The following is a 14,718-nucleotide window of genomic DNA, read 5'->3' as shown; positions in this document are numbered from 1 at the left end:
AAGTAGCACTAGGACACGGTTGCTCAGCCAATGGCTTTTGAACTGTGGGACCTGCAAGGTACCACTCTGTCTCCAACATTATCCAGCAGCTATATGAAATCATCCAGAACTGTCATGTGGGGATTTCGATCATGATGTCCTCAGCATGCTGATACCATGCAGATCTCTCTCTTCCACCTGAATCAGCAGACACTGTGCAGGTGTTGGATTAGGGCTTGAAGCAGTGACGGGCTAATAAACTGAGGTTGAATTCTAACCAAACAGAAGTACTGTGGCTGGGTAGTACCCGTGTCCAGGAATTATTAGACAGACAACTTTTTTGTGGGGGGAGGATGGCTGCACTCCACATGAAGGAACATGTTTATACTCTGGGAGTATTGCTGGATTCCAACCTGTCAATGGAGTCCAAAGTGGCTTCTGTGGCTAGAAGTGATTGTGCCCAGCTTAGGTTGGTTTGCCTGCTATAGATGTTCCTGGACTGGGAAAGTCTGGCCTCAGTTGTCTATTCTCTAGTGATATCCTGCCTGGACTACTGTAATGTGCTCATTGAGTGGGGCAACCCAACAGGACCATGTATTACTGGTCCTAAAAGCACCACACGGGCTGCAAGTATGCTTCTTTGCCCAATTCAAAGTGTTGTTACTAGCATACAAAGCCCTCAAAACCCTGGGACCTAAGTTTCTTAACCCCTGGGAGCTTACCCCTCAGTATCAACTTTATTGTACTGCTGCCCTGGATTTTGGGAGGAAGAGCGGGCTAGAAATAAAAATAAAAAAAGAAATGTGGCAGTGTAGCACATTTAGGGCCACTGCTATCCTAAAGAAGGCAGACAGATTGAAGGAAATTAGATTCTGAAAAAAACCTGGGTAAACAAGGAGGAGCTCCCTTAACCAAGGAAATGCATTCTGCATATGCTCAGAGGCACATAACACTATGTGCCAAATATTTGGTAGAGAAAAAAGCTGCTAACCCTACCTTTAGTTAAGAGTAACTCCCTACACGCCACAGTACAGACCCTCAAATTATATGAACGTATGAATGAAGCTACCTTATTTAGTCAGAACACTGATCTATCTAGCTTAGTATTGTCTATACTGACTTAAAGCAACTCTCCTGGTTTCAGGCAGGAGTCTTTTCCAGCCCTACCCAGAGGTGCCTGGGAATAAATCAGACTTTACTGAAAACATCAACATAATATTGCTTGCACATTTCCACTATATCTAGAACTACAGCAGCTAGAACCTCCCATCACCACCACTACATCCACTTAAAGAAAGCAAATAATCCAGGGACTGCTAATGTTCCAAGCAAGCTTCAAGATACATGCCTAAAATGTAGGAAAAATTCAGCTACTGAGAAATCTACCTGTAAGACACTCCACAAAAATCACTGAAAATCAGCTGAGCTTTAATTGGATTGCAAGGTCCCATATGCATCAATTAGACTTGTAGGTTTTAACCAATACATATTTACTTAGAAATTACTCCCAAGTATAGACAGGATTTCAGTGTTAAGTTCTTTTAACCAATTTAAGCACAGTTTAAACATATACAGATGATATCAAGAGACACTAGAACAGCAGGAAGATAATTTTTTGTTAACATTTCACCTCTTTTCAATGAAAGCGGTTTTCCTAAATGCATGCATCTGGAGCCTCCAACACACTGATCAAAGCCTAAGAATAATTTTAGGTCCCCTTAACATACCAGAAATCCATTTTTCTCTGGACAAGCTCTGTGTTAAAGCTAACAGAATGAGCCAACTTAGTTGCATTATGTAAGTCTCTGTTGGGTTTGTTATGCGAGACTGTGGTTCATTAAATGAAAGAAGGCAGTGACAGGAAAAATTATTGCCCATATCAATTAGTGATTAGGCTGACTACTCTTACCCTCAAAGTGCAATGATTTGCCCGTTAATTATGTTTCAAACATGACTGAAATCTAACCCAATTAGTGCAAGACATTTAGTTTTAAGATAACCTTGAATATGCAGTTTCTGAAAACATGCTGAATGAAATTAAGAACCATTGCAAAAAATATATGACTGAACTCATAGCTGAAGAGTTGAAAAAAGGGAAAACATGCCAATAATTACACAGAAAACACTAACTATATTCAGTGGGTTTTTCCTACAGCACTGGCATATATACCCTTCCTTGCAGGTGCCAATTCTTTTGCCAGCAACCATACAATCAGCCTCTGCTCACATGGCTAGATCTAAGTTAACCCCAGTCATGCAGAAGCCCTTCTAAGAAAAGTGGGTCTTACACAGCTAGATCAATATTTAAAGATACTCTTAAGGAGAGTTAAGATGTGAAAGAAATGTGCCTAATCCCAATCCTCTCAGCAGCATGCTTTGCTCACTTTGTATGATGCCATGACATTATAAGTACAGCAGTGTCATATTACTACACAAACTGAGAGTGTGCACATTCTGGAAAAGCAAGATAGGGCATGTGAAGCACATTCATGAGATGTTTTCTGTGTAGGAGTCAAGATTATGGAAATGGCAAGATCTATCAGGGGTCAGTGGGCTACATATGTAACACAGGCAACATTTTGTCTTCCCATCTAATGCGAACAAACACAGCTTAAAAGCATCCTCGCATATAAAGCCCCCACATTTCTGTTGTACTTACGTGATTTGATATTGGCGTCTCTGTAGGTGCCATTGAGAATTGCAAGTTCCATCAACTGCATCTTTTTAAGGCTATCTTCTCCTTCTGCCTGAACAAATAAAGCAGACTATTAGTAGAGTATTTTACAGTATCAATGCACTTGCAAAAGCTTATCACATTTCAATATATGAAGTAGAAACATGTTTGCAAAATAGAGAAACTCTACCTACACGAAGTCCCTATTTTTTCAGTCCTAAATCTAAAACACTACTCTCCTTGGACCTCCTCCTACATTCTAAGAACACTGGAAGGAAGTCAGTATTCATAACTTCTAAACAGCACTGAGCTTTTTAGAAGGACAGCATAGTAGAATTGGAGGCTGCTCTCTTTCACACAACATTTTGGATACCATAGACTTTATCAAACAGAGCTGCATGAAAGGCAGACATGCAGAGCTATAGGCAGTCTGCAATGGAAAACTTTATTAACAGCTTTGCATGAAACATGGTTGTATAGTGGAAGCTGCACATGAGGATATCTTGGGCTTCCATCAAGTCTTATAAAGTAAGTATCTCTTTAAATCCCAAAAGAAAAATAACAACTGGCAGTTGCAAGCAGTTACAGAGTTATTGACGGTAGATTGGGGAAACCATTTAGATATTGTTTCTGCCAGGGACATTTGCAGACAACATATTTCCAAACTTACTATCCATGCACACAAATGCTGTTTTCCATCTGGATTCAAAGTCCATAGTTCAGTTGCTAAAACTTTAACAGACACAATTTCTACAATTACAGCAGTCTTGTGCTGACAGATCACAAAGCTACAAATAGCAAGCTGTTTAATTCTGTATTTGAATTTATTTTGCAGCTTTAATGGATAGTAAGTATAAACTTATGAAAGATAATCTTATGTACTGGAAATGCAGCAAATACTGCAACACCCCCACCTTCCACTTCTATCTTGTCAGAAGGTGGGGTTGCCTATATCACCTGATAATTTTGCTTCTACCATGGCTGTGGATATTGTATCATTTTGAAATGATACTTATCCATATATTTGGTTTACAAAACTCTCTATAAACGTGGCTGCATGGCCCACAATGTAGTTTTTGTTTATTATGCCATTGTTTAAAATTAGCTGGTGTTTTTAATTAAATGTTTCATTAATGTTCAAGGACAATAATAATTGTTCCACAGTCTTTTCTTTTCAAATCCTGAAAATTGTATCATTCTTTTTTGTGATCCAGAAACACAAGTTAAAACAATTTATGGTGTAAAAGCACACCACAATTTTTTAATTGTTTTCTTTGGCCAATACCTCTCCTCTCAATTGACTAAAAAGCATGTTTCCCAATGTCAGAAATTTCTGTAAGCATTCTCCTTCAAAGTAAAGAGGGTGAAACTGAGGGTGCAAAAGGGAGATGAAGAATCTCCAATGGAAAGCAGACTACACATAAGTCTGTATCAATGAATAAAGTAATTTATACTGCTAAGGTGCTGCTGTAAGTCTGGAAAGTCTGACAAAGCATGGTTTTTATTAGTTTAATATAGTTGGCAAACCTTTTATTGTCTAACTAGCTTTTCTTCTCTAACACACTAAACACTCACAAAATTGAAAAGTTTAGTGTTCTTTTTAATAATTGGAGGGCGGTGGGCAAAGAAATTGTTGAATTCTAGTCTCTAGTAACGTTGAAGACCATATTATATGCTGTTAAGATTTTGCACTGGATTTTCTTTGATACTTTTTACTATGATATAAATGTTAGATAAAAGCTAGGTGTTACTGAAACTACAGTGAATCTTTTCTAGTAGATATATATATATATGGATCTACTAGAATACACACACACACACACACTAGAATATATATATACTAGGATCTACTATATATATATTTATATATATTTCATACAGTAAAATCTAGTTGAAATCATTTTTAGACTTCACATGCAAGTATGGGAGAATTCCATGTAAGAGATTTTTTTCCACCAGACAACAGGAGCAAGAATCTTGAGCACATAAAAGTGATTAATCACAAGCTAATCACCCTCAGTTGCCCAGCACAAACAACAACAATCAAACAGCTTCCATATAGCATTCATAGAATTGTAGAGTTGGAAAGGACGAAGAGGTCATCTAGTTCAACCCCCTGCAATGCAAGAATCTTTTTTGCCTGAAGTGGGGCTCAAACCCATAAACCTGCTCTACTGAATGTGCTATCTCTAAAGCGACTTTTCCACATATGCACTGGAGCTTCAAGAGTACACTGTCATTCCCTCTGTCTACAATGCCCAGACTATGAGTGCCGTTGTTTATGTAGCCAAAAAGGCACCACTCATGTGCAAGAGGGAGGTACCACCAAGCTTCGGTGGACACTAACCATCTGCAGAAATACAAAAAATAGTTAGGAAAGTGGGGTGATTCCAAAAACAGCCCATGAGGTCTAGGGCTGGGCGATACCTGGTTTCAACAATGAAATACTATCACCAGCTAAATATCACAATATACTGATATATCACAATGTCTGAAATTAGGATGGAGCTATGTCGAGCCATTGGCTGTCTTTGAGGTTTTTCCCACATTGTGATTTTTGCATAGCATGCACACACCATGATTTGCAATATATTGCCAGGTCAAAAATTATGAAATGTGTATCATGATATAGACTCAAAAGTGGATTTGGACAATATATCACTCAGTTCTAAAGAGGTCATCGTGTTCTCAGTTGTTACAGAATGCTGACTGTGCAAGTGGATAGAAGTCGAAACAGCAGGACTCCACACCACAACATTTTGTTGCGGATCCAGTTTGAGACAAAAATGTTACACACCATTAAGATCAAAATACAGTGGTACCTCCAGTTGCGGACGGGATCCATTCCGGAGCTCCGGTTGGATCCCGAGGTTTTTGCAACCAGAGGTGCCTGTTCTGCGCATGTACGCAGTAGAGCGCTTCTGCGCATGTGGAGAAACCCGAAAATATACTTCTGGGTTTGCCATGTGCGTATCCCGAAGGATACGTAACCAGAGGTGTGTGTAAGTAGAGGTAGCACTGTACTTGCATTTAACTTGCATGGACCCACAAAAACACTGTGAGATAACTGTGAAAATGAAACATTGGTATAAGACACAAAATTATCATATGGTTTTATAGTTACCAGTACTCTTAACTCAAAACAGGCTGCAACAAAGGAGGGATGCTTGGGAGAGGCTTTTCCCACTCGTTTCCTTGCCCAATTGCGACACAACAGTTCTGCAGTGCTGCCAATGGGTCTTACTCTCTGGTAGTTCCTGCCACCCACTCCTACTTACTGTTGAGATTCCTGCATTGCAGGAGGTTGGACTAGAGTACGATTCTATGATTCTTGCAGCCCAGATGGGATGCACCAAAGCAACTTTGGGAACAACTGAATGGTACCATTAAAGATGGAAAAGATTCATTCAAGAAATGAATTTATGAAGAAAGTTCTGAAAGAAATGTAGCCATTTTAGGAAACAACAGGATTTACTGAAATAAACCCTAATAAGAAAAAGGAATTGTGATAGGGAATGAGCATGGATTATGTTCAACTAAGTGCACTTGCAGAAGAATAGTAGATACGAAGGTACCTTTTACTGAGTCTGACCACTGTTCTATATAGCTCTGTATTGTCTACACTGAGTGGCAGGGCCTGTCTAGGGTTTCAAGCAGGAGACGTTGCCAGGGGTTAAACCTGTGACCTTCCAATACAATGCAATAAGCTCTACCACTGAGCTGTGACCCTTCCCGAAAGTAAATAAAAATTACTACTAACAGCTAAGAATGGATACCAAATGAAAACAAGACATACTATTTCTGAGTTAAATATTTTTGGCCCCTAAACTGTCAACCCCATTGTTCTTTTCTGATACAACTTGGTAACTAAAAAATAAATATGAAAGTCAAGTTTGGATCCCTGCAAATACCTCAGCAGGATATGCAGCACCAAACTAGTATGATATGGCATACTTTCTTTGGAATAAATCTATGATGCACATTACAGTGCTTAGGCCAAGCAACAGTAAATTGACAGCATTATTTTTTAGCCAACGCTACTGCCTTATCTTTTTCAAAGTAAGCGTTCAGTTCAAATGATATGCAAAGACTATTTCACTGACAAATTTAATGGCCACAATGTTAAAGACACACTGAGGGTGGGGGGAGCTAGCATTATCTCCTTACATTTCTCTTCACCTGGACATTTTCTATTTAATGATACTTGCTCTAATTGCAACTTTTCCCATGATTCCTTTTTCTAGTTATTTAACATGCAACAAGATAAAGTGCCAGGAGTGAATACATTTGTATATGTCCAGGTTCAGAGTCACTACCATGGAACTTATATAATTATAAATATTGACTTAGTTTTTGGTAACACTGCTGTACATAAGAGGGGCTAAAAACCATATTCTTTGGGCATGAACACGAGTTAATGTGAGCTGTTTATACAAAAAAATGTATAAACATTTAAGCTCACCACACTATTTGCATAGCAACTGAATACCAAGCCCCACCATGGGAACCCTGCTGATGGAAGCTGAGATACCCATGAAAGAAGTTACCAAGTTTACCCTATTCAGATCCAAGTACTTAGACAGTTTGCAGTTCTTTGACAGAAAGGCAGGTGGTAAATTGGAGGTATGGTGTTTTGTTTGCCATTTCATATGAGGTGCCATCTTTCCTTTAAAAGTTTGCCTCTGGCAGGCAAGGATACAGGTGCGTCTTATCTGTTTGCTTGTTTTTTAAGAAAAAGGGTGCCCATATTTGGAATTTCTAAGGTACAAAATTTAGAGATTGCTTATTTGGATGTGTGGTCCTACAAATAAATGCTTCTCTTGCAGAATACACCTACGTAATCTAATACAGTTCACTAATTAATCTACGGAATTGCATTCCACAAGAATCAGTGATAACCTCCAACTTAAGACAGCTTTAAAAGGAGATTGGGCCAACTCATGGGAAATAAGGCTATTAACTTCACCTGGTGCAGAATTCAGTGACCAGGTTGTTCACCAGAGCAAGACATTTTGAGCCTATTACACTGATGCTGGCCCAAACTGCACTGGCTGTCAATTAGTTTCCAGGGCCAATTCAAGTGCTGGTTTTGACCTAGTAAAGGTAAAGGGACCCCTGACCATTAGGTTCAGTTGTGACCGACTCTGGGGTTGCGGCACTCATCTCGCTTTATTGGCTGAGGGAGCTGGCGTACAGCTTCCAGGTCATGTGGCCAGCATGACTAAGCCGCTTCTGGTGAACCAGAGAAGCGCACGGAAATGCCGTTTACCTTCCCGCCGGAGCGGTACCTATTTATCTACTTGCACTGGCATGCTTTTGAACTGCTAGGTTGGCAGGAGCAGGGACCGAACAACAGGAGCTCACCCCATCGCAGGGATTCGAACCACTGACCATCTGATCAGCAAGTCCTAGGCTCTGTGGTTTAACCCACAGCGCCACCCGCATCCCTAGGCGTTTTGACCTATAAAGCCTTAAATGGCTCAGGACTGCAATGCCTCAAGGACTTTTTATTACGTATTTTGTGTTTTTCATATTGTATTTTGATGTTGTGAACCATCCTAAGATCTACTGATGATGGGTGATATAATAACGATGACAACAACAACTAGTAGTGGTAGTGGTGGTGATGGCTACATACTACCTCCAGGATCAGAGACAGCACTACTCCGAACAGGGGAAACGTCTATTGTGCTCATTTCCTGTTTGTGGAATTTTCACTAGCATCTAGTAAAAGGATAGGCTTTAATCTGATTCAGCAGGGCTCTTCTTATGCCATTACTCAAACGTATGCATCCTCTAAACCGCCAGAGATAATACATATTACAAACCAGCATGCAGCCCATGCAAAAAGAACTTCGTTATAAAAATGTACATGCACAACAAATAAAGTTACTCAGCTTAAACAAGACACATTATAAACCCAAGTCAAGTTATTTTCCACTAGTGTTTTGTTGTTACCAGCATATAAATTCCAGAATGATGATAATGCTATTTCTGTTGGGTAGCTACAGCTCATCTTACTTCTGGCTAAGACTTGCATTCAGCCAGTTAAAAATACAGAGTACTAAAGAAAGAATTGCATGTCCTCTCTTTAGAGGACAAATGTGTCAGTCACATGACCTTACATTTGAAAGACTTGACTGCTTGACTGGCAGAGTATGCTGCCAGAGATTTTTAAATTATCTAGCTTTGCATTTACATTTTTGTTTCTGAAAGTAGAAATATTCAGGTAATTTACAGGGACTTTGATAACTTCTTGAAAAAACCTACATGCACTAATGTGACCATTTTAGTCATATTTTTAGTCATATTGTTAGTGAGGCTACCACCTTCTACTCAGCATGCCCATAACCATATTTTTTAAATCACTGCCTCAATCTTATCTTCAACATAAAAAATAAAAAATTCACATCACTACCTTGAAGGCTTGTGTTCAGAGTATTCAAGTATGTGAGAAGTAAGTATCTCTTTAAATCCCAAAAGAAAAATAACAACTGGCAGTTGCAAGCAGTTACAGAGTTATTGACGGTAGATTGGGGAAACCATTTAGATATTGTTTCTGCCAGGGACATTTGCAGACAACATATTTCCAAACTTACTATCCATGCACACAAATGCTGTTTTCCGTCTGGATTCAAAGTCCATAGTTCAGTTGCTAAAACTTTAACAGACACAATTTCTACAATTACAGCAGTCTTGTGCTGACAGATCACAAAGCTACAAATAGCAAGCTGTTTAATTCTGTATTTGGATTTATTTTGCAGCTTTAATGGATAGTAAGTATAAACATATGAAAGATAATCTTATGTACTGGAAATGCAGCAAATACTGCAACACCCCACCTTCCACTTCTATCTTGTCAGAAGGTGGGGTTGCCTATATCACCTGATAATTTTGCTTCTACCATGGCTGTGGATATTGTATCATTTTGAAATGATGGCTTATCCATATATTTGGTTTACAAAACTCTCTATAAACGTGGCTGCATGGCCCACAATATAGTTTTTGTTTATTATGCCATCGTTTAAAATTAGCTGGTGTTTTTAATTAAATGTTTCATTAATGTTCAAGGACAATAATAATTGTTCCACAGTCTTTTCTTTTCAAATCCTGAAAATTGTATCATTCGTTTTTGTGATCCAGAAACACAAGTTAAAACAATTTATGGTGTAAAAGCACACCACAATTTTTTAATTGTTTTCTTTGGCCAATACCTCTCCTCTCAATTGACTAAAAAGCATGTTTCCCAATGTCAGAAATTTCTGTAAGCATTCTCCTTCAAAGTAAAGAGGGTGAAACTGAGGGTGCAAAAGGGAGATGAAGAATCTCCAATGGAAAGCAGACTACACCTAAGTCTGTATCAATGAATAAAGTAATTTATACTGCTAAGGTGTTGCTGTAAGTAGACTTCTGGAAAGTCTGACAAAGCATGGTTTTTATTAGTTTAATATAGTTGGCAAACCTTTTATTGTCTAACTAGCTTTTCTTCTCTAACACACTAAACACTCACATAATTGAAAAGTTTAGTGTTCTTTTTAATAATTGGAGGGCGGTGGGCAAAGAAATTGTTGAATTCTAGTCTCTAGTAACGTTGAAGACCATATTATATGCTGTTAAGATTTTGCACTGGATTTTCTTTGATACTTTTTACTATGCTATAAATGTTTTTTTAAAATCACTGCCTCAATCTTATCTTCAACATAAAAAATAAAAAATTCACATCACTACATTGAAGGCTTGTGTTCAGAGTACTCAAGTATGTGAGAAATGTCTGCCAAGTAAGCTACCATACACAACCATGCAAAGTTGATCACATGGAAATTTTAAATCTGTCAAAAAAAGTTTTACTTCATCATGTAACTTAAAGAATTGATTCAATATTTCCCCCCCTTTACAGCCAACACACTTCTGTATGTAAAAGTAACTGCATATGTTGGCTTTCCATTTCTTCACACAATTTTGAGAAGATCCTAGAAGTCAAAGCTCAAGATTTGATAAAATTAATAATCTGGACAACTTTATGAAGCACCTAAACTCAATCATCAGAGGGTGAGCTGTTGTGCTAATCATAATGGAAATTTGCTTAGCGATTTCCCCTGTTGGTCTCCCAAGATGAGTCATGAACCCCAAATTCATAAGACAATATTCACTGAAAACCCCACCTACAAGTAGTAAGAGAGTCCTCTAAACTTGATAGCCATTGAAAACGATTAGAAGTTCTTTTCAGTAAAAAAGTTGAGAGAAAGGGGAAGGGATCCATTACGTTATTTTTTTAAAAAAACTGCTAAGTATGTGAACCTGCACCGTGGAGCAAGCCGTTTGCACTTTCTCCCCACCCCCTCCAATTTCAAGAGTGTTTTTTTTGCCCAATCCCAGCTCACTTGCTATCCAGCAACTCTTTCACAAGTATTTCCCCTGCCAGCAAACAAGTCCTAGTTGGGAGCAGAGGCTGGATGGTCCATGTAAGGCTTTCACTGTGTAATTAACAAGGTAAGTGAGTCCCTGGCAGGGGAAGGTTCGTTCCGCCGACCCCCAGGGATGCCCTGACCCGCAATGGGAATCACTGTACTAAGAGGTCAAAAACAGGGAGTTGTATAGGGGAAACAATGCTGATTTAACACAATGTAAGCTTTGATAAAATGGCTGAAGCTCAGTGGTCAAGCATATGATTTGCATACAAAAGGCCTCAGAGGTTCAATCCCTAGCATCTCTAGGTAGGCTGGGAAAGCATCATGGGACAGGCAGTTTTATTTTTCCATCCCTTTCATAATGATTTCTAAAATGGAATTAGCTTTTCTTCACAGCTGCTACACACTAGGTTGCTAACACCAATTCAAAAGCTAAAAGTGTATGTGTGTATGCTGTGGAGTTTATATCCACAGACACCAGTGTCCCATTAATTCACTTATTTTCACCATGTTTCTGCTATGAGGAAAATACCTATGTATGCTTTTCTTTCAAACCAAGCACCCCAGCCCACCCATTTTGATCTGGATACCTCTAGCATTAGCATTTAAACATTGGTATACAGTGTATCTCTGCAAATGTCTTTGGCACATATGTTTTAATCTAAAGCAACCTGGATTCACTGAATGGCTATTATGCCCACCTGCACTTGCATTGTCTAGTTCTGCCCTCTTCCATTTGAACATTCAATCGTTTTCACCCTCAACCCTTCAGAATGATATATCTTGAACGTTCACCAGCCTTCTCCCAGTTATCAATTTAAAAGCTGCTCTTCCACATTTTTGTTTTTAAACAGCAACATTTTTGTTCCAGTCTGGTTTAAGTAGAGCCCTCCCAGTTCTTCGGGGCTGGTTTATACCCATATGCGCCACCCGGCAGTACCAAACAAATCCACCCCCCCCCCATACAAACATCACTGTCTATTTCACTTGTTGAAGTCCCCCCTGAGCTGTGCCTGTCCAGCTGGCCCTATGAATGGTATAGGTAGCTTTTCAGATAGCAGGAAGCCTCGAGTTAAGCTTAAGATATTGATGGATGCTAAAGAAGGAGGTGGACCTGCCCTGCCAGACGTTTAAACTTCGTTGTGAACCATCTGCTTTTTGCTGGTTGAAGAATGGTTGCTTCTTGAAAACACTGAAATGTTGGACAATGGCAGATGAAGTTGATGGACTATAGGGAATTGGCGGAAATGACTGGCAAGATCCGAGACCAGGGTGAAGAGTTCGTGGAAGAAGATTGGAAAAAGTTTAAAGACTATTTATAGAAATATTGTAAAATTAAGGAATGTTAGAAAAATGTTGGAATGAAATTACATGGCTTTAGTAGAAATGTCATAAGGAATTAAGTATAAATAGATTAATAGAAAATTAAAGGAAAAGTATGGTAAGAATGTGTTAAGATAATTATAGAACAGAAAACAGAGTAAGATGGAAAGGAATTGCTGAAACAAATAATAGAAGTGGAATACAAAAAGGGAGGTGTGAGGAAGTCGCTGGAAATAAGTGAATGAAATATAAGATATTGAATGAAATTTGATTTATTTTATTGTTGTTGCATTGTTTTGTCAGTTTAATGTATTGTATTGTATGTGTTCTTTCTTTTCTTTTAGTGTTTAAATTTTTTGGAAAAGTAATAAATATTATTATTATTTTTAAAAAGGTAGCTTTTCAGATAAAGCTACTTTGAAGATTCTAGCTTTCAACCTTCTAACTAGCAACCTAAGTTTTGCATCAATGGGGCCTGCATGCACCCTTTTCATTGAAAACTCTTAGGCAGGGGTAGGCAACCTAAGGCCCATGGGCCACAAGTGGCCCACAGGGGTCATTTAACCAGCCCACGAGCCGTCCCCGAACCGAACCGCCCACTTGGGGAGTCTCCGCGCACTGTGCTAAACTGGTGCCGAAAATCAAGTTTGCGCAGAAGCCGGAAATCATGGGCGCATGTGCTCACACACAGGCACAATCCAACCCACGGAGGAATCTACACTGGAGTGAACTGGCCCAGGTGAGGTAACCCTTGCCGATCCCTGCTCTTAGGTGTATGTAAGTGTAAAATAAACCATTTATATTTAAACTCTACAGTCTATGATGTGCCTGAATTTACAACGGAAGCATGATCCTGGAATCCCCTGGAATCTTGCCATCACTCAGCAGAGACTGGGGTGATGTGCAACCGTTGTAACATAACTTTTACTTTGTTGCTTGGCATTTCTTAGGTGAGGAGAGTAGTTTGCCCTGGGCTCCTTATCCTGCTGCTGAGCTTGTACATTTGCCAGACTAGCGTGCTACAATAGTGCTTTATCACTAGGGCTGAAATGCTTTGTCAGTGGGTGCTTCTAATCCTGCTCACAGGGCAGTCTCCATCACTAGATTGCCCTAGATATATAGCTTTGGCTACTTTCCCTCACCTCTTCCTGCAACCAAGCAGATCAAGAGGTCATTGTTTGAAGAATATAAGGATGTGTGGCTCAAATTGCTGGGCTGCACCAAATTCCAGGGAACAGAAATTTGAAATATGGAGTGTAGGTCCATTTAGCCCTCTAGGGATGTGATTTTTTATTTTTATTTTTAGGCTGGGAGGCAATAGATGGAATTAAGATAAGGGCGTGCCCTTGAAGCCCTTCAGAAAATGTAAGACTCAAACTCCTTGTATAAGTTTTAAAACTGAAGAAGGTGTGGCTGGTTTTGAAATTCAACCAAATACTGAGCTTAACATTCACTGAGTCTCTAACACTTGAAATTTATATGAAGCACACCTTAAATAAAGTCTATACCGAGCATGAACTTATGTTTAAGGTGTAAATTACCCTCTAGTTTTCACTTGCTTTCATTTTCAAAACTGAGTGAGTTTTTAGCTAGTTTTAACTTGAACGGAAAGCTGATACTTGAATCTCAAACTTAGTTTTAGGTTTTAAAGGGCAACATATAAACTGAGACATATACTGGGCTTGATCTTGCACTTTTATTACAAGTAATTTATTACTTGTACCTCACCCATCTGACTGGGTTGCCCCAGCCATTCTGGGCTGCTTCCAACAGAATATTTAAAAAAGAAAATGAAACATCAGATAACTTCCATCAGATAACAAAACTTCCCAATACGGGGTTGCCTTCAGATGTCTGAGGACAACTGTATAATTGTTTTATCTCTTTAATATCTGATAGGAGGGCATTCCACAGGGTGGGCACTCTCTGCCTGGTTCCTTTTAACTTCCCTTCTCACAATGAGGGAACTGCCAGAAGAGAACCTTGGAGCCTGACATCACAAATATAAGCTGAGGGCCAAACATCTTTTATTTGCACAATACAGGTTTTGGGGATCAAAATCAGCACATGAATGAGGACAGCTGAATCCTTCCCAAATACTTGCCAATCCCAGGCACTTTTCTCCTAGCCTAGTTGACATTGTGTCAGCCAAGTTGGGACAAATGTACATCAAGAGAGACAGCACAGCCAGCTTATGTGAGGTATGTTTCTGCCCCTTTCACACACCCCTCCTAAAATAGTTCTCTCTCTCTCTCCCTCTCTCCCTCTCTTACACACACACACACACACACACACACACACACACACACGGTATAGATAGGAGTGGTAGCTCTG

At 39.3% G+C, this 14,718-nt stretch overlaps 1 protein-coding gene across 11 annotated transcripts in view; it reads right to left on the bottom strand.

Moving 5' to 3' along the window:
- Positions 1 to 14,718, bottom strand: part of QKI (QKI, KH domain containing RNA binding) — a 112,577-nt gene that overhangs the window by 20,165 nt on the left and 77,694 nt on the right. For all 11 annotated transcript variants that reach the window (XR_013984730.1, XR_013984731.1, XR_013984732.1 and 8 more), the window contains exon 5: positions 2,639 to 2,726. Coding sequence is in view for 8 of the 11 variants with exons in the window: in XM_081000726.1 (XP_080856852.1) it covers positions 2,639 to 2,726 (88 nt within the window). In the remaining 3 variants the exon portion in view is untranslated. The remainder of the gene's footprint in view (positions 1 to 2,638; positions 2,727 to 14,718) is intronic.

Source organism: Podarcis pityusensis (genome assembly GCF_964106645.2).
Source record: "Podarcis pityusensis genome assembly, chromosome: 3".
NCBI lineage: Eukaryota > Metazoa > Chordata > Lepidosauria > Squamata > Lacertidae > Podarcis > Podarcis pityusensis.
This window is presented reverse-complemented; position numbering and strand designations above follow the sequence as displayed.